Source organism: Morus notabilis, unplaced genomic scaffold (assembly GCF_000414095.1).
Source record: "Morus notabilis unplaced genomic scaffold, ASM41409v2 Scaffold175, whole genome shotgun sequence".
NCBI classification, from domain to species: Eukaryota; Viridiplantae; Streptophyta; class Magnoliopsida; order Rosales; family Moraceae; genus Morus; species Morus notabilis.
In genome coordinates this window covers 14087-39502 of record NW_010365332.1, presented here as the reverse complement: position 1 = coordinate 39502, position 25416 = coordinate 14087, and the positions used below count along the sequence as shown (strand labels likewise).

Sequence of the window (25416 nt, the reverse complement as noted above, 5' to 3'; positions counted from 1 at the left end):
TTTCATTTTAATTCCGATCGAGATGATTTTTTTTTCTATGCATTCACAATGAAGAGACGAATAAAACCCCACCCATATATTCTATTAAAATTTTTTCATCACCATTGAGTTTTTATTAAAATATTATCTAAATACAAATTCATGTTTTGACCCACTGAAACATAAATTCAAATAGATTCTCAATTCAAATCATAACTCAAATGTGGACATCTAAACACAAACTCAAATTAGAACTTTAACTCAAATTCAACTCAAAATTTACACTCAAGTCACCATAATTCAAAAATGCAACCAAACAAGTCCTAATCTGTTTACAAGAATTAAGCATAAGAAATCGATTGCTTGTTCTGCTCTTACTCAACGAAATAAAACTTCAGTTAAACAGAAAAGCAATCTTCTTCAACGATTCGTCATATGAATATGTATTTCTAATAAATATCAATTTATCATCTATCATACCCATTCCTTAGAAGCTACACGTCCTTTTGTTATTTTAAATCCTTCCTTCTTAACATTTTCTTTTTCATTTTGACACTCTGCTGCATGTCAGATATACAGAAAATTAAAATAGGGTGCCTTTCATTCAATCGTGACCCTTGCTTTCTAACCAAACGATCAAAACATAGTGTAAACACACAAACCCAAAATACCCCTTCAAGCAATTAGAGCCCGTTTGGTTCATGGATTAGAATCATGTGATTAGAATCATTTTCAATTTACGTATATTTTTTGTGAGAGAAAATACTGTAGCGAACCACGAATCATGATTAAGATGAATTAAAATTAATAAGCTAATAGTTTATATAAATTAATAAATAGGCCAAATTACTGTTTTTGTCCGTAACTTATCTGGTTATAAACCATAACTTGACAAGTTTTTATCAGTTTTTGTCCATAATTTATCTGATTATGAACCATAACTTGTCATAACTTGACAAGTTATGATCTATTAATTTTTATAATTAAAAATTGACTTATATACTTTTTTAAACTTTTTATATTGACTTATTTTCTATTATTTTTGAACAATTATTTAGTGTCCATCTAGAGATGAGATTGAGATAGAAATGAGAACGGGACGCATTTGGAGCGGTTGGTTCTTTTGGACCAGTCACTGGGATATGCTTTTCTCTCTCAATTATTTATGACACAATTGTCAATTCTTCATGTTATACATTTTTCTTCTTTTTTTTTTTTTTTTTGAGAATAATTGATAGAGTATGGAAAAACTCACAAGCATATATATTTATATATATTGCATATTTTTTTATTTTAATATTAATTTTCATAATATAACGTTCAAAAACATAGACTATACTATACTATTGTGTCCGTCAGAAACTCCTATTATGTTTTTCTTAAAGCGCCAAAATATATGGAACTACTTTGTCAGAGTTGATATAATGGGCCTAATCACCAACTACATAGTTTATACTTTCCCCCATCTTGAAAATGAATCTTGTTTGATCACATACATACAAATAGTGTGTGTGTATATATATATATATATATATATATATATATATATATATACACACACACACATACATACACACGCAACATTTCATGTTCACAAAAACTTCCAATACTTAATTTAATTTGAGCCGTTCAAGTTTTGAAGTGAGAGAGAAGACTATCTATCCTAATGGTCCTAATGGCCAAAAAACTTTTAGTCCACATGACATATATAAAAGCAACACCTTCTTTCTATTTTATTTTCCCGTCTTCACTGCGACTTAGTGTTGAAACTTTAGGCTGACAGATCTGTCCAAAATCTAAATTTTTCAGGCTCTGCGGGCAAGGCACTTAAGGCCGCCCGTTCAAGTACTTTCTTAGGCTATTTGAGAAAAATCAATATCGCAGAAGTTCATTGCTGAACCAAAGCTCCCAACCGTCGATTTTTTTTTTTATTTTTTTTTTCCTCAGACCCGAATTCCAACTTGATTTGCCCGAAGCCCGATCAATGGCTAATTTTTTGAATTGATTTATGTTAATACTTAATAGTGTGTGTTAATTTTAAATTTTTAATCTTAATTATAGTTTTTATATAATTTTTACAATAAATAACTTAATAATTATTTATATACATAATACAATTAATCACCAACATTATATAATATATATATATTATTCAGCCAGCCTGACCGGGTTTCAGGCAACTAGGACCTGCTTGAAGCTCGTTTAATATCATTTTCGGGTTCGGACAGACAGATTCAAACAACAGGTATAAACAACAGGTATAAATTTAATTTTTTCAAACGATCATTGACGGCACATCTAAAATTTCAACACTACTGAGACCTACAAAATTGTACAATAGCTTTTGTTTATTACTACTTTAAGATTGCTACCGAGTATCACCTATTGTTCTAGGACAATATACTAGCTGGTGCAACATAAGATAAGGAAGAAGAAGTAGAGAGAGAGAGAGAGAGAGGAGAGAGAGAGAGAGAGAGAGATGGCAACAAGCGAAGTAGAGTTATTAGAGGAACGTGTTAGGCATGGAGATGAGGAAGGACAGAAATGGTGGAACAAAGTGTTGGACAAAGAGGAGGCAAAAACACAGGTTTTGTTTTCTCTGCCTATGATTCTGACCAACGTTTTCTACTATTTGATCACTTTGGTTTCTGTCATGTTCGCTGGCCACCTTGGCCGCCTTGAGCTCGCCGGCGCCACCCTCGCCAACTCGTGGGCAACGGTCACCGGCATCGCTTTAATGGTATATGATAATATTCTCTCCTTAAATATCGCTTAACTACATAAACATCATATGAGAAATATACTAATTTGTTATTGCCTCTATTTTCATATATGTTGTTCTCACTGTTTTAACATGATTGGAATCCAAGATTTGTTGAGTTTGTTTATGAAAAACCCAAAAAAAAAAAAAAAAAAAAAAAAAAAAAACAAACAAACAAACAACTTGTGAATTTGAGAAGTTCAGAAGATGAGGATTTTTTTTCCCCCCTCCTAATCTGTGAAATTGAGTGCTTCATATTGAGTTCAATTGGCTTACGTAAATGCTGAAATTGGAAATTTTAATTTAATGATGAAAGAGAGTCTATGAACATTGAATCTGGTTAATTTTGAAAAATAAACACTAATAAAAAAAAGTCAAAGGAAGTACCGAATATGGGACCTATTTAATTTATAGCGCCTTCAGGACTGGGATACTGTTTAAGATTTTATCATCCTTGGTGAATATATACGTACATATATTTGAAGCAAATTATTACCATTAATATTGTAAATAATTTGTAACCAAAACAAAACTGCTTTTGCAGTTCCTATCAGTATTCCTGTTAAGCAAAAATGACATGATGTAGATTTTGGCCATTCCATGACAGAAATAATGTCACCAAACCTGATTTGGGCCATGCTAATGAAACGTGTTTTCAACTACCATTTCGAGGCTAATTAATTTCCTCCACGAGAATTGTTAACTTTCTCAAATTATTTTGAATTCTTGATTCAGGTTGGATTAAGTGGAGCTCTTGAAACGCTCTGCGGGCAAGGATTTGGCGCAAAGTTGTACAAAATGTTGGGGATTCATCTACAAGCCGCCTGCATCACGTCTGCTCTCTTCTCAGTCGCGATATCCTTCTTCTGGCTCTACACCGAACCGATACTGATCTTCATCCACCAAGATCCTCAAATAGCGAAAACCGCGGCAATCTATATGAAGTTTTTGATTCCAGGCATATTTGCATATGGTTTTCTCCAAAACATCTTGAGGTTTCTTCAGACACAATCAGTTGTGAGGCCTCTTGTGTTGTTCTCAGCAATACCACTGGCCATTCATATTGGCCTTACATATTGTTTGGTGTATTTGACACCTCTTGGTTACAAAGGAGCTCCACTTGCAGCCTCAATTACATTGTGGATCGCATTTATTGCTTTAGCCCTTTACGTGATGTTATCGAGCGATTTTCGACGGACATGGCAAGGATTTTCAGCGGAATCCTTCTGTTACATCTTCACAAACTTGAAACTTGCCCTTCCCTCCGCAGCTATGGTATGGTAAGCAGTAACACTGTTCATAATTGTTTCTTTCTTTGGTGCCCTTTTCTTTTCTTCGCGACCAAGAAAAAGAAATGTTGCCTCAATCTCAACCCGCAATCGGAGAACCGGCAATGAGCCAATAATGAGCAGAGCAAGGAAATGTATTCCTTTGATTTATACTTCATGAATTTTTGTACATTTATATTTAGTACTAAGTTTTGTAACATAAACTTTGAACTATTTAATTTGTACATGTCTTTAACTCTATTCCTGTCTTGTTAACTTTAAAAAGATATAGTGAAAAATGTCAAACTGAATCTGATCTATATTCATTCACATCCATGGTGTTTTTAAGCTTGGAGTACTGGGCTTTTGAGATTCTGGTAGTTTTAGCAGGACTTTTGCCAAACTCAGAAGTAACAACTTCTCTAATTGCAATATGGTAAGCTTCACATCATGTTCACCATGATTTTATCCATTCTAACCTTTTCATTTCTGTGGCAACTGAAGTGATTTTCTTTGGATATATTATCTTTTCAGCGTCAACACAGAAGCAATTGCTTACATGGTTACGTACGGTCTCAGCGCCACAGCGAGGTTTGTAGTTATAAACTAACAATCCTTCAGGCCTTGTTTGATAGAAGGGAAAAGTGGAAGAAAGAATGGGAGTACGAAGACTAGTAGATCGATTTTAGTACTTATGATTTTTTGGCAGAAGAGATTAGAGGAAGGAATTGAGGTAGGATTCTGAATCCACAATATCAGTCCCTCCAAAATTTAGAGGGTTAGAGGACCGTTCATTTCACTGATTCGAGTTTAGAATTTGAGTTTTGTTACAGTAAAAAGCTCTCAGAAACAGTCACATTTATTTTATTTTTTTTTTTTTGCTACAGTAAAAAGCTCTCACATAAAGTCACATCTAAACTTGAATCAGCGAACTAAACGGACCCTTACATGATACATTCTCATCTCCAGATTCCGTCTCACCAAACAAGGCCTTTTTTAGAGTTCTTTCTGTTCTTTTAACAACAACATTCCGGCATTCTGCTTCATATTGCTGAAATGAAGAACGTTTATTGTGGCAGCACAAGGGTGTCGAACGAGTTAGGCGCAGGCTATCCAGACCGAGCTAAGAGCGCAATGTTTGTCTCCCTCAAGCTCTCAGGATTCCTCGCCGTCATAGTCATTTTGGCTTTAGGATTCGGCCACGACCTGTGGGCCAGGTCCTTCAGTGACAGTCAAGAAATAAGAAACTCATTTGCTTCAATGACACCCCTGCTTGCATTGTCAATAATCCTTGATTCCTTTCAGGGTGTCTTATCAGGTTGCCATAAAAATCAAGACTATTCAACATTTTAACAGCAATATGCTTTCAGGTTAACCCTTTCCTTTTCTTTATTTCCCTCAAGTTCTCTTTTAATGTCTCAAATTTAGGTGTGGCTAGAGGCTGCGGTTGGCAGCACATAGCCGTGTACGTGAACTTCGCCATGTTCTACTTCGTCGGCATGACCGTTGCAGCCATCCTTGCATTTAAGTTGAACCTATATGCCAAGGTGTGCCATATTTCTTTTCATCACCTATCAAGAAAGACAGACAGTGGCGGATTTAAGTACAGCTCAGTGGAGGCTACCGTCCCACTTAAATTTTTTGGAAAAAAAATATTACTTTTAAAAATTTTAAAATTTTACACTTAAACCCCCATTGAAATAATATATGCCCCCACTAAAATAAATATATTTTCTTATATGCCGTCACTAAGATAATTTATTAAAAAAAATTTAATATACACCCCCACTGAAGTGAAAGGCTGGCTCCGCCACTAAAGAAAGCCATATAGCTAAAAGAATAATCTCTCATTCCCCTATTGGAAATGTGCAGAGTGATAATAGAGCATCTCTAATACTGATTTAGATTAGTATGTTAACGTCAAATTTTAACATTTGAATAGGAGAACCACTCTCTATTAACGTAATGTTATTTTTCGTGTTAAAATTTGACATACGCTAAATTTGGTGTCAAATTTGGCCCCCAAGTATAACATATGTCAAATTTTTACATTTGGTTGTTATTGAGTTGACATACTTTCGACTTTTCCCTTTGTCATTGCAGCATTATCATATTCGAATCATTTTAAAATTAAAAATTCACTTTTACAAGCTTAAGAGCTCATAATTATGACAAAAAATAGATATATAACATTTGAAATAGCATTATACATTGAGTACATAATAGAATAACATATCATATATGTCATTTTCAATAGTACCGATATTTGCATCTAATTAGCTTTTTATGAGTTAGTTTTGCCGATTTTTATCTCTTGTTTTGGAACAGGGATTGTGGATAGGTTTGATCTGTGGTCTCTCCTGCCAAGCTGCGACACTAATGTTGATAACACTGCGCACAAAATGGACCAAATTGCAGCTGGATGAAAATAATGAGAAAGGAGATCCACTTTTGGCTTGAATAAATTTCAAGCATATTAAAGGGATAAGCTCTTAAACAACATACATACATACATACATACTGCTTTTCTAGACCATGTCCCAAAGAGAAGATTTTGTTTAACAATAATGATTTTTTTTAATATATATATATATATATGAGAAAGTGTATGGTAGGTAAAATTCAAACGCTCTTATTAAATCTCAGCAAGAGTCTACGGCCTCGTTCAATTCGCGGATTCGAGTTTTTAATTCGAGCTGAGATGTGACATTTTCTGATATCTTTTCACTGTAGCAGAAAAAGTTAATGTGATATTTTTTTAGAGCTTTTTACTGTAGAAACTTAAAACTGAAAACTCAAATCGGTAAAATGAATGAGGCTTACATGTACTCTCTCACATCTTATTGTAGTTTAAATACAATGAATAAATTACAAAAATAGCTCTTATGTTTATCAAAATACAATTTCTGATCCCTTATTTTATATAATAACTAAAATATCCTTTTTTTTCTTTCAAAAATTGCTAATAAAACAAATCCTACATCTTTTTAAATGATTGCTACACATTTTTTCCTGAAGAATAACAATTCTTTTTTGGAGTTTATTTTTTGAATAGATAGATATGACAAAAATGATTTTTTTTAACAACTTATTACAATGGTTTTCACTCTAATAACAAAAATGTATTATTTTTATTTCACAAAACTCCCTTATAATTTTTCTAATATTGATTGATTATCTCAACAATTTACCCACACTACACACCAAAATAATCACAAAATTAAGCATATTACTACAAACATACAAATTTTCAATAAATATACAAATTGATTTTATAAATCAAAAATCAAATCAATTACAAAAATTTCTTTCCTAAAAAAATAACCGTACCTGACCCTCTAGGGTGGAGTGATGCTTTTATTTTATTTTTTATTTTTTATTTTTTTATGTTTACATTTGTTTTCAAAGTCATTTTTTTTTTCTCCGAATGAGAAAATGCCAGGATTTAACATCATTTTAAAGTCTAAGTTATAAATTTTTTACACTTTAAAATACACGTAATTCTTCGCACACTTCGTTCTGACTTGACAAAAAGTTATCTATAAAACTTAGGTCCTAAGATCACAGAGCAATTTCTCTTTGGGAGCTTTTCATTTTTCTTGCTGGATTCCATGAACATCCATTGATATGTAAATCTAGGACGATCCAGTAAGCAAAAATTCTTTTTTCTTTTCTCATATTAACTTTTTGTTTGAATAATTTTTCTCAAAATAAATTATGCCCTGCTACTAATCACATATCTGGCATTTGCTAAATATATTAATTGTTTGACTCCAATCATATGAACTGTTTGACTACAATCATATGAATTGTTTGACGACTCGTTGACTCCAACCATAGGAATCTTTTGACTACTCAATGTGATTAAAAAGCTAGATCACAATTTTAAGTAGACGTTTTAAATAATTATATTTGCATCTTTTTTAACTTTTAAGCATCGTTCACTTCGCGGATTTGAGTTTTCAATTTGAATTGAGATGTGACATTTTATAAGAGCATTTCACTGTAGCAGAAAAAATTAGATGTGACATTTTCTAAGAGCTTTTTACTGTAGAAACTTAAAACTAAAAACTCGAATCGGTGAAATGAACGAGGCCTTAAATAGTGAAACCAATTATTACATATATCTTTTCTATAGATGTGGGACTCAATCAGATAGAATTTTTTACACAATTTTGACTCTAAAACATTTCGCATTTTGACAATTTATCCTCTCAATTTTTAGTTTTAAAAATCCATCCCTTCAATTTGCTAAATTGTTGTATTGTACCTCACTTCATTGATTTTTCTCTTTTAGAGTTGGGGAATTGATACTTAGCCATTTAACAAGTTTTTTTTTTTTTTTTTTTTATTGCCCGAGTCTATAAGTAGAAAGGGCAAACGTACTAAATGCCCCAATTAGTTATTACTTATACAACTGTATCTTTTCTTTTCATTTTTAAAAACTTTTAAAGATATCTTGTAAGTGATTCAGTTAGTTTTTTCAATCTTTTTTTTTTTTGGTAAGTTTCTTTCATAGTTTATAAGACATCTTATTACTAAAAATGTAAGTAAAAAACCCTAGCATAATAAATAAATAAAAAATTATTAACAAACTTTTAGAGGTGTTTTTAGCTTCTTTTTTTTAAAGTTACAACAGGTAAAGTGTTTAGTAAATCTTACTTTTGTCCAATAGCTTTTAAAAACTGCTGTTATAAAACAGAATTTGAGAAGTGGATTGTTTTTATACAGCTACTTCTGTTGTCATGTCATTGTCTAAATTTACTAAAATAACTTTAATAATAAAACTAGCCCTAAGAATTCTTGTTAAGAATGACAACCATGTATATATAATAAGATCATATAATAGTAAAGAGAAGAAAAAAAAAATAAAACATTGATACGCTATTGTTTTTCAACTCGTCATGAAAAGACCTCTTTTTAGAGATTGCGTGATTAAGAACAAAGTGAAAGGAAATTATTCAATTGTAGGAATAAAAATTAAGTGCATATGTTCTGTAATTATAGCAAAATTAAGTGATTTTTTTCCTTTATTCCAAAAAAAAGGAATACAAGTCAATGAAATATCAAATATGTTACAAGAGACGTTTGAAACGCTAAAAATAAATATTGAGAAACAAACAGGTAAGCAATAAGATTTTTATTTTTTTAAGAAAAGAAAACTAATTAATATGTTTAACATTTTTTGAGGTGTAATTAACAGAAATTTGTTAATTATAATAATAAGGGTCCTTGACTTAAGGGAGGCCTTAGGCAGTTTGAATGGCCTCACCCTTGAGCTGGTATTGACTTTGACTCTTATTTACCACCGTTGGCTCATGCAAAATTAACTCTTAACCACAAAATTATACCTTAGCCGTTCAAGCATATACACATATAAAACCCTAAAGTCTCCAAGAAATTTACCAAACTTTGATCCTTCATTGTCATAAACAAAGTTTCATTATTTACAAATTAAGGCCTAACCAGCCCTTTTCCCAGCCTAGTTGGTCTGTGTTTTGTGTGTATATCTATATATATACCACTTACAAAGCCGCACAAGGGGGGGGATCGTGCTGTTTGGCTAGCGAGAAAAGAAAGGAAAAAGAAAAATGGTGTCAAGAAAGATGGCATTGGCGACGTTCCTCCTCGGGACAATGGTGCTGTTCGCGTCGATGGAGATCGGAGAATCCATCCGGTACCGCATTGAGGAGCCATGTTTCGGAGACTGCATGAACAAGTGCATGGCTGTTGGAGCAACCTCATCTCCTTCGCACTGCAGGGAACAATGTGAACCTCTGTGCTCGAAAATTGTTTGCTTTTTTTGCTGGCCGTTTGCTCGCGTCAACAAACATGGCCAGAGCCAGTGATCATCAAGGAAATTATTCACATAATTGTCTGCTTAATTTATGTGTCTACATTATCTGAACAAAGATTCTGAAGGGTTGGAGTTTGCTCGTTTAAAAAAAATAATAATAATAAAATAAAATAAAATAAAAATATATATATATATATACACGTTTGTTGTTATATATAATAATCTATGTGTGAGTTCTTTCTTCTATTGTTTTTTGTGTCATCCAAAAGTCACCTTTTGATTACTTCTTATAAAATATTTGATAAGTATATTGGTATTTGTTTTTAGGATGCAAATTAAGTTCTGTGTCGATGACTACTTTTAAGATTATTTTGCCAGTTAGACATAATTATACTTAAATTTTGTATAAAAACCGCAGGCTCAAAATTTTGTATCATTGAAAATACAGAGGATTAATTCCCTTCCAAGGGAAAAATTCAGGAGATTTGTTATGTTTAGTAGGATGGATAGAAAAGAGTAAGGAAAGAGAAGTAAAATACATAGGTGAAGGAAGTGAAATGGTTTTCTCTCATGTTGTTTGGTAGAAGGGAAAGAAAAATGAAAAGAAAATGTCAAATTTAAGATATTTTACAATAATATCGCAATACAAATAAAAATATAATGAATGGCGAAGGTTAAAATTGTTATTTTACATCTCATTTTTTGTCAACTTTTTCCCTCTTCTTTTCTTCCTAAAGTTGGAATGATTAAAAATTGGTAGGCCCCATAGATTTTCATTTTCTTTCCTTCCCATTTCTTCTCTACCAAACAACTTAAAATTTCATTTTCCTCTACAAAATCCTTCATCTTTTTTCTTTCCTCTCTCTTTTCCACCCTACCAAACACACTATAAGTCTATAAGGTTGTCACTACAAGGATGTCAAAGTTAAGTTTGTCAAAGTTTGAGATACACATGCTTCCTTAATTATAATATATACTAATACAAACAAAGATTGATGTAATTAATATATATATATATATATATATATATGAATGATACGTCGGAGACCAATTCTAAAATCCCAACCTTTTTTTTTTTTATTAACGTAGGTGATATGTAAATTAAAATTTTTTTTATTCAAAAGGTTTTCACATCAATTAACATTAACTGAGAGATTAACGTAGGTTAATGGCTAATGATATTTTTTTGGATTCATGGATAAGTGGGCATGAGTTTGGGTCCTCCAAAGACTCAAATCAAGTGGGCCTCAATATCTAGTTGGGCTTGGGGCCCACTCCATAAGTGAGCTGGACACAACAGTTGCGGAGAAGCCCTTCCGAAAAATTCCCACGTTTCTAGTTTTTTTTTTTTTCTTAATCAAGAGCTTTAAAATAGAAATGTCAATCGTGTAATGCAATGATCGATCTGTAAAATTTAGGCTCATGTAATGTGGTTTGTTCCGCATTCGACCTATGAGCACTCCATGTCGTGTTAGTGCCTGTCCAAAACTCAAAACATCTTGTGTATCTCGTAGAAACTTTTGTCCGTATTATGTCTGACATAATATAAATTAAAGGAAAAAATATATCATTATGAATAAAAATAAAATAAGTTCTTGTGTAGGAAATCTACATATATTTATTAGACGTTATTGAATGTTAATATATGCAAGTGAACAATGGTTAATTTTTAATCTACAAGTTATAGTTATGCTCTTTGCACTCAGTGGGTTGTGTTATATTTAGGTCCCGTTTATTTCACCGATTCGAGTTTTGCTATAGTAAAAAGCTCTCAGAAACAATCACATCTAACTTTTTTGCTACAATAAAAGGCTCTCATATAAAATCACATTTTAACTTGAATTAAAAACTCAAATCAGCAAACTAAACAGACTCTTAAATTATGCTCGTATCACATCGTGATAGTCTTCTTCTCATAACATGAGTAAGATATGGCCCACACGCCCGTGTTATGGTCGCTCTAGACCAAATAACCATTCAAAAACATCTGTTTTCTATGTTATCATGCTCAATAGGCAGCTAACCTGGTTAATTTGACTTTTTTTTTTATCATATGAATTTGTTTGATTAAGAAAAAATACATGAGAATATATTTTGGATTCCCATTATTTGTTATTCTATTTATTATTTATTATGTGTAAGGACTCAAAACCACATCTAGGTTTACAACAACAACAACAACAAAAAAAAGGGAAAAGCTCGTGTTGTTTGCTATGTCTGTAATAAAAAAATAAATATATATTCCAGATGTGAGATCAAACCAACAATTCTCACTTAAAACCCTTCCCAACCTCCTCATTAGACCAACAAGTCTAATGAGGCTTTGAAAAGGATGTTTGAGGAAAAAATATTCTCTTTTTTAAAGGATATATCATTCCAAAAAATAGGGATACAAAAATTAATCAAAATGTGAATAACCACAAAGTACAAGGGTATTCGACCTCGAATAATGACCGGATCTACCAGTAAGTTCATATGAACTGTAGAAGCGAACAAATATATCGAGATCTAAAAATAAAAATCCAATTCGGCACATAAAGATAGAGCATGATAAAGGCTCTTTCATCAGAACCACTACAGTCGATGAATAAGCACAATCAAGCGAGATCCAAAGACCTAAAGCACTATGATTACTCACAATACTGCATGGAATCAAAGCCTATCAAACTAGAATAGCCACCACCATAAAAGGGTAAGGCAACTTCTTTTGTTATTACACAATGAAACTATAAGCACTACAAAAATTAACACACATAGACATAAAAACGATGAAATCAATATCGTCTTTATTACATTAAAATAAAACCTACAACAAGATAAATTCTTAAGCCACACAGACAAGATCACCAACGATAAGCTAGCCAATATGATCACAGAAGATAAATTAGTGAAGACTCACGCAACTCCACTGCTGAGAAGCGCCACAACGAGACCGGCAAAAACCTTCGGGACACCACAACATGCTCATTGTCATGGGGCCTAGAGCTCCATATCTGGGGTTGGGGTCCAATAGCCAACAAAGGGTCGGAGAAAAGAAAGAAGCGTAATCCTGTCCAAAATCAAATTATTGTGAAATAATTACTATTTTAAACTTTAATTATCCAAGATTGGAAACAAATTGAAAAAATTCATATTTATATATATATATATTTTTTTTCCTTTTAAAACCAGACTTATTTATACATTATATTTTTCTTACTGACTAATTTGATTAGAATTTCTTTCCATTAAATGGCGTGTGTCTTTATGATTTTACTTTTGCTTAACATAATAAATTAATGTTCAATTGAGAAAATGATCAGAAAAGGATTGATATATTTAAGGGGGACCAGAAGAAAAGATGTAATGGCTAAGAGGAGAGAGAGAGGAAAAAAGAAAAACAAGAGATCAGAAAAATTAAATTTGCGTCTCTATAAAAACTAAGAATTTTAAACCAGAGAAAAATTTGCACTGTAGATTTCTTTTTTCATGATACTCAGTGAACGTTTAGTTCATGAATTTAGAATCATAATTCAAAATTATTCTCGACTTACGTGTGTTTTTTGTAAAAAAAATATTATAACGAACTATGAATTACGATCCGAATCATGACATGAATTCACTGACTAAACGCTTCTTTTAAAACAAAAACTGTAATGATTTTAATTTTTTTGTCTTTAAAGAGAAAAACGGTAATATTTTTCATTTTTCTCAAAGACAAAAACAGTAATCTCCATTTCCGTAAAAAGCACGTGAAGGCCGTAATTAGTAGTCGAATTGCATTGAAACAACGATTACAATCCCTTTTTTTTTTTTTTTTAATGCTAAAAAAAAGATTATGCAAATAGTCTTGTATAGTAGACAAGCGATCATGATGGACTTTTGGACCTATATATCAATGAAATAAAACAAACAAATATAAAGAAAATCAAACCCAGCGAAAAAAAAAAAAAAAAAAAAAAAAAAAAAAAAACAAACCCAGCGAAAAAAAAAAAAAAAAAAAAAGAAAAAAAAAAAACCTTTAATACTATAGTACCCAAGCATTTGCAATTAATAGTCCCCCAAATAAAACCGTTGAGTCACAAAGGCCATTCCACGTGCAAATTTAACGCAGGAGGGTCAGAAAAATCAAAGTCTACTAAAAAAACAAAACGTTACACAAAGTAGCCTGTGTAATTCACACGGTATTTCCTTCCTTGCAACGGCTCTCTTGGCCAGCCTTAATAAGCTTCCATATAAAATATATATATATCAAAATCTTCATATTCTATATAAGCTTGTTTTAGTCTCGGATCTTCTGGTGTATTCCTTTTCAGCCACTTTCTTTCTCCTTAATATATACACAATACATATATACCACATCTTCTTATTATTTACACTGTAATATTATATATTCTTATGGCGTTTCAAAGATTTCTCTTGTTGGTTTCAGTGCTGTTACTATTTTCTTGCTTTTTATCATCTTCTCAAGCTTACAAATTCAACGTTGGTGGAAGTGATGGCTGGGTTTTGAACCCTTCTGAGAATTTCAATCACTGGGCTGAAAGAAACAGATTCCAAGCCAATGACACCCTTTGTAAGTACACTTGTTTATAATCTCATTATATTATATACTTAACTACCGAACTAATATTCAGAAAATTGTATATTTGTATTGAAAAAACAAAAAAAAAAAAATTTGAGAATTTTTGGTGAATCCATTGATGAATATTAGAAGTTTGATTTGGAAGTAGAACAATCGCGCTAGATTAAACCCTGCAACCGTTATAATTTGATATTAAGAAAACAAAATTTGTACATAAAATTGCTTTGTTTTTAGTTTTTAACAATTTTTTGTTTGATCACTCTTTTTTTTTTTTCTTCTTTTTTTGAATTTTTTGGTTTAAGATTTCAAGTATAAGAAAGGCACGGACTCAGTGTTGGTGGTGAACAAAGATGACTACAACAACTGTAACACAAAAAACCCTATTCAGAAACTTGAAGATGGAGATTCCGTGTTCAAGTTTGACAGGTCTGGCCCTTTCTTCTTCATCAGTGGCAAATATGGAAGCTGCCAGAAGGGACAGAAGCTCATCGTCGTCGTTTTGGCCGTCAGGCCGAAGCCTAACACTCCTCCGGCCGCCGGAGCTCATCCTCCGGTGACTGCTCCCGTGCCTTCGAGTTCACCATCAAGCTCTCCGTCTCCGTCGTCGTCGAACACTCCAACTACAGCTCCGGTTCAAGCTCCGACCGGTTCTTCGGCGATAACTCCGTCGCCGTTGTCCAATTCTCCGGCCACGTCACCGGCTTCAGCTCCGTCGGGATTATCGCCCTCGCCATCGTGGAATTCTCCCACGGGATCACCGGTGCAAGCTCCGTCGGCATTTTTGCCATCGCCGTCTTCAAATTCTCCGACCGGATCACCGGTGCAAGCTCCGTCGGCATTTTTGCCATCGCCGTCTTCAAATTCTCCGACCGGATCACCGGGGCAAGCTCCGTTGCCATTTTCGCCATCGCCGTATTCAAATTCTCCGACCGGATCACCGGGGCAAGCTCCGTTGCCATTTTCGCCATCGCCATCCACCAATTCTCCGGCCAGCTCGCCGGTGTCATCTCCTCCCGCGCCGTCTCCGACAACCGAGACGCCTCCTCCGGCTTCATCACCCTCTCCGACGACACCGTCGACCGCGCAGCCGACTCCGACACCGACCGGAGGTGAGTCTTCGCCGGCACCGGGTTCTGAGAACCAAAACTCAACGAAGTCAAATGCCGTGACCCTAGCACCGTTGGTCATGTCTTCTTCCCTTGCAGTTTTAGTCCCTTTGGTTCTCTTTTGGACTATAATTTTCTAAAGTGGCAAATAATAATTTTAGCGAGAAGAGGGGCTTTTCATGTGTGATTATTATTATTATTATTATTATTATTATTATTTTGATAACGCAATTTCATGAGTGAATTTACATAGAGTTTATAGTTTTTTTTTCTTTTTTCGTTTTTAAATTTATTTTTAGAACATTGATGCATAGATGTGTTCAGGTGTGATTCTATGAATTCTTTCTTATTTTCATGTCATTTTGTCTTTGTTATAAAACCATATGTATTTTTTAATAATAAATGCATCGTTGAGATATTGTCTTTCTGATCTTTTTTTAATACATTTGTACATGTGGTACTACAGACACGTGTAACTTATGTACACACATATTACATATTTCTCATCTTATATGTTATAAATATTATAGTCCACATTTTTCAAATATATATATATATATTATTGTCCACAGTTTGTCGTTATTAAATAAATAAAATAAAATAAAAAATTAATAGTATTTTTTTTTTAAAATAAGTTAAATATTCCTTTAAATAGTATATTTTTTTATGTTTGGTGCACAAATAGTCTGATTTTTAGTGAAATAATTATATTAATTAAAAGGGTTTTAAATAAGAATAATGGGTAAAAATTCAAACCATATACTATAAATATAAATATAAGTTAAGTAATTTTTCCTTTTTTTAGAGAAATAAAGATTAGATTTTATTAAATTAGGTCATCATGGACCAAAGTGAACATTAATGCAAGTGGAAAGTCTTCCAATTAGTACACATATATATCATGTATTTTAGATGAAGAAAATAATATTCGATAAAATAGAAATAAAATAAAAGGACAAAGAAAACTTAGGGAGTGTGCCACTTTGTTCCACATTTGAGAAACAGAGAAATATAGAAGCAAAATATTGTTATAAAAAAATATGGACAATTTCTGACTAGCAAAAAGATATGAACAATTTCAAATATAAATTACCGATTTTATTATTAATGGGCTAATAATTAAGAGTTATCTGATTATGACTGGATTGCCTCAACGTGGAGCCTTTAGGCACTTGAGAAACACATATATCTTTATATATATTTATATGTGTGTGTGTGTGAATATAATATAAATTAACAACAAAAGATTGTATAATTGATAGAGAGTGATCAAAAAAGAAAAACCCTTGAAAAGTAATATTGCATTAATTTCTTTTAACTTTTGAAAAAACGTTAATTTACTTTTTGAGGATGCGCCATATATAGTTAATATGCTTTCTTTTTTCTAGAAGATTTCATAGTTTTACAACTGTAAGTTACAGAAAGTAAACAAAGAATTAAAACTTCAAAAAAAAAAAGAAAAAGAATTCCAATTAGGCTATTTACGATCTAGGTCTTATCTGTATCTTTCGTGTTTGAATAGGTGTGAACGTATTTGGTAATAACAAATTAAATTGACAGATTTCCAAAAGATAATTGCTATTCCGTGATCAAATATTTTTTCCTATGTTTCTCAATATATATATATATATATATATTTGTCCGATAATATTTACTTTTATTTCTTTTTTTTTAATAAATGTTAACTTTTACGAGTTAATAAAAAGAGAGAAAGAGAAAAATAGGTCAAGACTTGAGATGAATTAAAATTAATAGGCCAATAGTTTACATAAGCTAATAAATAGGCCAAATTACTGTTTTCGTCCATAACTTGTCTGGTTATAAATCATAACTTGACAAGTTATTGTCCATAATTCACAGTTTTTGTCCATAACTTGTCTGGCTATGAACCATAACTTGACAAGTTATGACCTATTAATTTCTATAACTAAAAATTGACCTATATACTTTCTTAAGCTTTTCATATTAGCCTATTTTTTACTATTTTCGTAATAATAAAAATGTGTGCTAGAAGAATTAAGTACCTTAGTTATCACGTTTAAAGCCAACCGGAAACCTCAAAACTATAGATCTCAAAAGAAAAAAAAAAAAATCTAGTTTCAAAACTATATTAAAAAGAGACATTCAGTTTGATTTTACTATAAATGGAAGGATTAAGTTAATTATTGTTCTTAAAAATTTCTTATCATATTTTTAATTAATGATCACTCTTAATTAACTTTAGTCCTCATTTTTTAAAATAATAATTTTGTTATGTTACCATAGTCATGTTCATATTCAATTATTCTAATGCAAGAATTTTGAACATCTTTTAGCAAAAAAATAAAAAAAATTACAATATCAATTACCAAACTAACTTTTTATTTTTTTGTGATGAATGCACCTCCTAAAAACAGGAAAAGATAATATAAGTTAGAAGGAGAGAAGAAAATATATAAAACTGTTTACTCAAATTATTTTAAAAAAAAAAGTCATTAAGTAATTAAGCAAGATCCCCATTAAGCTAGAGGCGGAATTGTACAACATCTCATTGATCTTATTCCTTAAACATGAAGAAATCATTCTATATATATATATATATATATGCACAAATGATCATGGCTCATTTTCTTAGCGTGATGATTTTGGAACTTTATTAGAAAAGAAAAAAACAAACAAACAAACAAAACATTGCTGGCCAACAATTGTTTTATGTTTTTTCTGATGCATATAGATTAGTGGTCTTCCATTTTTAGAGGGAAACGCAAATTACTTAATTTAACACTTAAACTTTTGACCCAAACATATAATAGAAACTTAATCGTCAGATGATGAGTCATTTTCACGCATAATTCATTATAAGCTGTAAGTTTTTGCTTCTCCATGAAAATTGAAACACACGTAAAATCACCAATCAATTCCATTACATTACTTTCCTAGAAAATTTAAAAAAAAAAACATTCATTTTCTTTCGTTTTTTCACATTTAATAATTATTAAGTTCGTATAATAAGTTTTATTTCATGAATAATTAAGGTACGATCATTCAATTTTGTTTTCCTTTCCGATTACGCTTTATCAAAATTTGGCAAACATATATACCCTATTTTATTAAGTTTTTGAATTTCTTCTTAGAAAGAAGTAACCAACATTTTTATAGTAAATAATTGAAGTAAATAGTAAGTTTTGAAAGTATTTGAAGAAAATAACAATAAATAGTAAATTTATCAAGTAAATTTTTTATTTACTTCTAATAAATAGTAAACTTACAAAGTAAATACATTAATTATCTAGTAATTTTATTCATGTTTATTTTTTATGGAATTATTTACTGCTATTTACTTACTTTTAATTTCATAAAAATGCTATTTATTATGTTTTTTTGTTAATAATGACATTTTCATATTCTCAGCTCAACGATACTGACGTTTGATTTGAGGATTTAAATTATGATTTGAATCATAGTTTATGGTTCGCTACAGTGTTTTCTCTTACAAAAAATACACGTAAATCAAAAATAGTTCTAATCACATGATTTTAATCCATGAACCAAACGTATATTAAGTAATCTACTAAGTAGAATGGAAAGAAATCGGATCCTTACTTTTATCAACTAATATCGAGCGAGTTTATAATCAGCGTTAGTTCAAATCATATATGATTAACCGATGATCAAAGCATAATTTCAGTCTCACGACAGACAGACGATGATCAAAGCATAATATTTCAGTCTCACGACAGACAGACGATGATCAAAGCATAATTTCTGTCTCACGACAGACAGGCGATGATCGTAAAGTGACCGAGGGGCAAGCGTACATGCCATGGCTTAGGATTAGAAAAACGCAATCTGTTTTGGATATGGCTTGCAATAGTTGATCATCAGGACAAATAGACACCAAACCTTTAAAAAGCTTCCACGTCCAACATAAAGTCACGGACTATCATGTTTACGACATTGACTAACTAGTTTTTTCCCTACACGGATATGCGCCACTGCCTTGCCTCACTTTGGAGCATTATGTCATAGGGGTATATTAGAAAAGAAAAAAAAAAGAAAAGAAAAAGAAAAAGAAAAGCTATTTAGTATCATGCAGTTATAGACCATTAATTTCTTAATTTTTTTTTCTAATGATTATGATATGATTTAATAAGTAGAGAAATCTCAATAATGTATTTCTTATATTGCATCTATTGGCTCACATCTTAACAACTAAAACTTTTAGGATGAATTGGTAAACTAACATGGTATCAGAGCGGAGAGTTTTGAGTTTAAATTTCCGTAATTACACTATTTATCTTCATTTAAATTGCCATCATGTGTTGGGTATTTAATATATCTCGGGCTTAAATATTCACGTGTTAGACTTTCTAATTAATTTTTGGATACACGATTGTCCGTTATCCAGTCCACACGTGAGGAGGAGTGTTAAAAGTATAAAATTATTGTTGGTTCACCTCCTAACAGCTTAAGCTTTTGAGATGGATTGTACAGCGTCGAAGAATTTACAAAACTTTAATTAGTGTGATAATGCAATACCAATTCAATTTAAAGGCTGTTTTTCAGGGACATTCTTCGATATGATCGAACATTAAACGAAGCGAACTCTCAATAATATATTTCTTATATTGCATCGTAGAATTTACCGAACTTTCATAGCATGATAATGCAGTACCAATGCTATTTAATTAAGGGTTTTTTCTTTTAGGGCATTCTTCGGAACTGTTTTCAGAAGAAGAAAAAAGAAATTTATTATTATTTAGAGATGGACCAATCTTCCGAAAAATGCCTTTTATGACTTCCAAGTAGTAATATTAAGTATCACTTTGAAACTTACAAGAAGCTACGTACCTAATAAGGATTCAACCAAAACAAAAAAAAACAAAAAACAAAAAACAAAAAAAAAAGTGGCTACTTAAAGCTTGTATGAAATTAGTGCCTACTTAATCCTACAAAAAGCTAATTGAAGGGTCAAAACAATCCGTTTTCTTCAAAATAAAAACAAAAACAAAAAAAAATTGGGAACTTTTGTGCTGCATAAACTAGAAAATGCACCGATGGAGAAATTCCTAAAGTATCATTTCATAACATTAAAGACATAGTCAAACAATATAGTAGACTCGTCATGCACCAATGAAATTTCAAACCAGCTGGTTATTTGGCATCTCATCTTGTTTTTTTTTTTTTTTTTTTTGCTAGTAATTAAAAAGGACAACTATTATGCTTACTAATATCACCAACGTCACCAAGTTCACTATCTTTGACAATATTTCAAAAGACTATTATAGCACTATTGTTTTACTTGGTATTAATAAGAAAAGTATATATTCAATTTCAAGTCTCGTTTATTTTACCGATTCGAGTTTTATTATAATAAAAAATTCTTAAAAATAGTCACATCTAATCTTTTTATTACAATAAAAAATTCTCATATAAAATTATATCTCAACTCAAATTAAAATTTTAAATTAACGAATTAAACTAGCTCTCAATTTTCATCAAGTCCTTATGTACAAGTCTACTCAAAACGTCCATTGTACACCAGTGTTGATGGCAACATTTCAAGCTAATAATTCAGTAGAAATACGATGAGGTGGCTCCAAAAAAAAAAAATTTGCCTTTTCGCAATAACATTTTGAAAATTCTCATTATAAGTTTTCCAAATTGTCATAAATCGTTGTGGATAAGGGACGTCGTGGCAGATGATAGAGTGGCAGGGGGCTTCTATTTGTCACCGTCAAGGACTGAAAAGTATAAGATGAATTCAGTGAAAAAGGTGACGTCAGACACAAGACTATTTAAGCCAATTATATATTTTGAGAATTTCTCGGGAGTCCACTATATCGATAATTTCAGTTTTTAAACGTTTGATTTAATTAAAACTACATTAAATTAAATAAATATGTAAAATATACAAATTTTAATATAAATTTAACTGATAAAATGTAAAAATTTATTAGTAATTTATTTTCACAAACTACCAAAAAAAGTCTCATAATTTTACATATCTTTTATCTGGATTTTTCTCGTGTAATGAAAAATGACTAAAAAAATGTGTTGTTTTTAACTATTAAATTTGTATTAAAAAAATTATATATATATATTTTTATTCTAATGAGATTTTGGCTGAATTTTACGATTAAAAACTGATCTCTTCGTTGATAGCATTTTTCGTTGAAATGTGTATAAATTTGCCTTGTATTTGCCACGTAGTTGAGGACAAATGGGCCACGGGCCACCTTTAAGGGCTCATTTAATTCGTTAATTTGAGTTTATATGTGATTTTATGTGAGAATTTTTTACTGTAGCAAAAAAGTTAGATGTGATTGTTTCTGAGAGCTTTTTACTGTAGTACAATTCTGAATTCTAAACTCGAATTGGTGGAATGAACAGTGCATACGTTTGATGTTTGAAGGATAATCTTGATAAATACCCTTTAAAAGTGCATGAGTCAAGATTTTTACTCTTTATTTTTTATTCATAACCTTTTTAGTAAAATAATTACACTAACAAAAGAGTATTTATCAAGAGAAGAGAGTAAAAGTCCGAACTCATACTCCCAAGGGTAAATTATCCATTTTTTTCGCGTTTGAATGTCCTCATCCAACATAAGGAACAAGCCATAAATCTTTTTTTTTTTGAAAAAAATGAAAAATTTACTCTTAAGAGTACATGAGTTTGGACCTTTATCTCCTACTCTTGATAAATGTCATTTTGTTAGTGTAATTATTTGACTAAAAATATTATGAATTAAGAGTAAAAGGTACAAATTATGACTCATACACTTTTAAAGAGTATTTGTCAATGCTACCATTTTTTTTTCATTTTAGAGTGCATGAATCTAAATTTTTATTCTTACTTTTAATTAATATCTTTTTAATCAAATAATTATATTAATTAAATATAATAAGTACAAATTAAGACCCATTTCAATAATTCTCTCTATTTTATTACATATATTGATCTTGTACCAAATGTTAGCTACGTGATGCACAATGCGGAAGAATAAAATTAAAAAGTTAGAAATAAAAATTGGAGTAAAAATACTGTCAATAGTAACATATAGTTTTTTTTTTTTTTTTTTTTACTTTGGAAAAAATGCTACAACATTCTATTAATGAATAGAAATTTATATCTACAATTACATCAGCTAAATAAATAATTATAAGATAAATACAAACTTTTAAAATATATCTATCAATATCCTTATCATCATGGACGTTTGAACTATAAAATATTTTTCAACTTTTGTTAAATTTATATTTTTGTTAATTACGATACAACTCTAGTTCAATTTGACGGAACTAATGAGATATATTTTTTAGATAATTGAGAAATTTTCAAACAAAACTTGGGCCTTTTTTTTTTTTTTTTTTTTACGGGGGAAGGGGTCGTTTTTTCTGAAACTGATCTTTCATGGCCCTCTAGGCAGCTTCACTTTTAATCTTCACTCAATCCTATCCTTGTCAAAATTGGCCGATCGATGCTGCAAAATGCTAATGAAAGCGCCGAAACGAATAGTTGTTAAAAAAAAAAGCGTAAACCCGTAAAGTTGCAAAATACAATTTTCGTATCAATTTTAAATTTACAGGTCAATTTCGCGTCATGAATTATTTTCATGTCGTGTCGTGTCAATTCGTAAAATGGTAGTGTTGTGTTCGTGTTGCGGTTTTTAAAAAATTTCGTGTCACAGGTCGTGTTTAGGTTGACTATAAATTTAAAAAGAAACGATCAAAACACAACACGTGACATGAATTATCACCCCTAATCGAAACAAATAGTTGCTAAAAAAAAGCATGAAATATCCTCAAATTACATGTATCCATATTTTCATTATTAGGAAAGAAAATCACTTAAACATAGAGAGGCAAATTTACAGGACATATCCATCTCTCACACTCACATCACTCGCCCAAATTATTTTTTATCGTAATTCATGATTCTTAATAGTGATCGCTAAGATCATTATTAAGCCTCCTATATAGTTGGCATGGTCCTCAAAATTCAAAATCCCTTAAAATTACCTCTTGGATTCCCTTCAAACCTCCTTACCCGAAACTTGTCTAATTCTGCACCTTCTGTCACCCCATTCAAAGCCAAGTCTGCCAAGACCCGCCCCACGGCCGGGGCCATCTTGAACCCGTGGCCTGAAAAACCGCCCCCGACCACTAAGTCCTTCCCAAACTCCCCTCCCAAGAAATCCAACACGAAATCTTCATCCGGCGTCATTGAGTACATGCATAATATGGTATTCACCGGCCCGGTCGGGTCAACCCGGCCCGCAAATCTTGTCTCTATCCACTCCCTCAGCTCCAACATTGACACGGGGCCCCACGTCCGTGCATCCGGGTCACACCCTTGACCGCCGTGCACGGTGACCTTTATCAACCCGGGGAATTCAAACGACGGCGTTCCGTATATCAACGGATCGCCATAGTCATCGAATGTTGGGAATCCTGCCTCGCCGTTAAGCTCGTAGTGCCCTTTATGCCCCTCACTAATCCTCCAATAGTGAATTGCGGTCTCCAGGGGCTGAATTGGAATTTCAACCCCGCTAACGGTCTTGACCAACTTCTTCGTCCACGCGCCAGCCGTCACCACACACTTCCTCCCACTAAAAACCTCCCCAGAAGCCGCAACCACCAAAACACCGCCGTTTTCCCCTCTCTTAATCTCCTTCGCCTCCGTATTATCCCTCAAAACGGCGCCGTTCTTCAAAGCGAGAGTCTGAAACATGGAAACCGCCTTCGTTGGCTTAATAGCCCCGCCGTGCTCGGTGTAAACCGCGGCCCAGTTCTCCGGCAGCTGGATCCGGCCTGAGAACTCCCGGAGAACCTCCGGCCCGTCCATCAAGCGGTGAGAAAGAGAATGTTTCCGGCAAGTTGAGATCACGGCCCGGAGAATTTCGGACTCCGACGGGCCCATGTCGAGGTGACCGTGGGCCTTGAAATATACCTTGTATCCGATTTCGGCCTCGGCGCGTCGCCAGAGCGCGTTGGACTCGAGGACCAAGGGGGTGTAGTAATCCTCCGGGTAGGCGGCGCGTGTGTTACGTGACTCGCCGTGGGAGGAGCCACGGTGGTGGAGGAAGTCGAACTGCTCGAGGAGGAGAGTCTTTGAGCCACGCTTGGCCGTTTGGTACGCCGTTGAGCTCCCCATGACGCCGCCACCGATCACTATAACGTCGTACGTTGTCGTTTTTGTCGTTTCCGTTTCTTTGGTGGCGCCGGAATGTTCCATGTCTTTTACTGAGTGGGATACGACTCTGGATTGAAAAATTACGACAAAAGAAGAGGTGTTTAAGTCTGAGGGCTATGGTTGTTACTTGTTAATGATGGTAAAAGTGAAGATTTTGGGTTTCTATATAAAACAAAACAAAAACAAAACAAAAAGTTACATTTAATAATGACAAACCGACAAAGCCACTAGGTACTAAGGGCCTAGTGGGGCTGCTTTCCTATTGAGGCTGCTTTCCTATTGAGTTTTGTGTTTATTTTACTAATTTAAATTTATTAATTCAAGTTAAGAAAGTAAATTTCAGTTAAAAAAATTTGAGTTTAATTTAGACTTTGAGTTAAGTATTTAGGAGAAGATTAATTTGATAATTAAAATTTGAGTTTTGTATTTTTACTTGTACTAAAGCCAAACTCTAATTATAAAAAAGTGTATTTTTCTGTATAATCTGCACTGTAAAACTAAATTTGAGTAATGAAAAAATAAGGAGTGAGTGAAACTCACCAACTCGAGTTATTACTCGAGTTTGAAATTCGAGTTGTGTTTAGAAAACGCATAACTTGGTCTAATTTTACACTCAAATTGAGCTTACTCGAGTGTAATTTACAAAGTGAACGGCTCTTTAAATTATTAATTTTAAAATTTTATAGTTTTTTCATTTTACCCACACTTAAAAATGAACTATCTCAAGCTAACCCTCACTCAAAACATTGATGTCATGGTGGCAA

At 32.3% G+C, this 25416-nt stretch overlaps 3 protein-coding genes across 4 annotated transcripts; 2 read left to right on the top strand and 1 right to left on the bottom strand.

The window, feature by feature from the left end:
- Positions 1–2176: 2176 nt before the first annotated feature.
- On the top strand, positions 2177–6594 carry LOC21392927 (protein DETOXIFICATION 19). Of its 2 annotated transcripts, XM_024172082.1 has the most exons (8): positions 2177–2224; positions 2374–2719; positions 3476–4020; positions 4358–4444; positions 4543–4599; positions 5088–5326; positions 5437–5555; positions 6337–6594. In XM_024172082.1, the coding sequence occupies exons 2-8, from the start codon at positions 2459–2461 to the stop codon at positions 6466–6468; spliced, it is 1440 nt and encodes a 479-aa protein (XP_024027850.1). In that variant the 5' UTR covers positions 2177–2224; positions 2374–2458; the 3' UTR covers positions 6469–6594. The 2 variants fall into 2 exon arrangements, with proteins under 2 accessions (XP_024027850.1, XP_010106180.1); XM_010107878.2 differs by having other exon boundaries at positions 2190–2719.
- Positions 6595–14107: 7513 nt separating this feature from the next.
- LOC21392925 (early nodulin-like protein 2) lies at positions 14108–15706 on the top strand. Its single transcript, XM_024172076.1, has 2 exons — positions 14108–14360; positions 14672–15706. The coding sequence occupies exons 1-2, from the start codon at positions 14183–14185 to the stop codon at positions 15613–15615; spliced, it is 1122 nt and encodes a 373-aa protein (XP_024027844.1). The 5' UTR covers positions 14108–14182; the 3' UTR covers positions 15616–15706.
- Positions 15707–23187: 7481 nt separating this feature from the next.
- Positions 23188–24896, bottom strand: LOC21392924 (probable sarcosine oxidase). Its single transcript, XM_010107875.2, has one exon. The coding sequence runs from the start codon at positions 24692–24694 to the stop codon at positions 23459–23461; it is 1236 nt and encodes a 411-aa protein (XP_010106177.1). The 5' UTR covers positions 24695–24896; the 3' UTR covers positions 23188–23458.
- Between the last annotated feature and the right edge of the window lie 520 nt (positions 24897–25416).

Excerpts from the sequence above, each read along its gene's own strand:
- LOC21392925 (XM_024172076.1), top strand. The coding sequence starts at position 14,183 with ATGGCGTTTCAAAGATTTCTCTTGTTGGTTTCAGTGCTGTTACTATTT. Across the intron at positions 14,361-14,671 it reads CCAAGCCAATGACACCCTTT|ATTTCAAGTATAAGAAAGGC; the intron begins GTAAGTACACTT and ends TTTTGGTTTAAG.
- LOC21392924 (XM_010107875.2), bottom strand. The coding sequence starts at position 24,694 with ATGGAACATTCCGGCGCCACCAAAGAAACGGAAACGACAAAAACGACA.
- LOC21392927 (XM_024172082.1), top strand. The coding sequence starts at position 2,459 with ATGGCAACAAGCGAAGTAGAGTTATTAGAGGAACGTGTTAGGCATGGA. Across the intron at positions 4,445-4,542 it reads ACTTCTCTAATTGCAATATG|CGTCAACACAGAAGCAATTG; the intron begins GTAAGCTTCACA and ends TTATCTTTTCAG. Across the intron at positions 5,327-5,436 it reads CTTTCAGGGTGTCTTATCAG|GTGTGGCTAGAGGCTGCGGT; the intron begins GTTGCCATAAAA and ends TCTCAAATTTAG.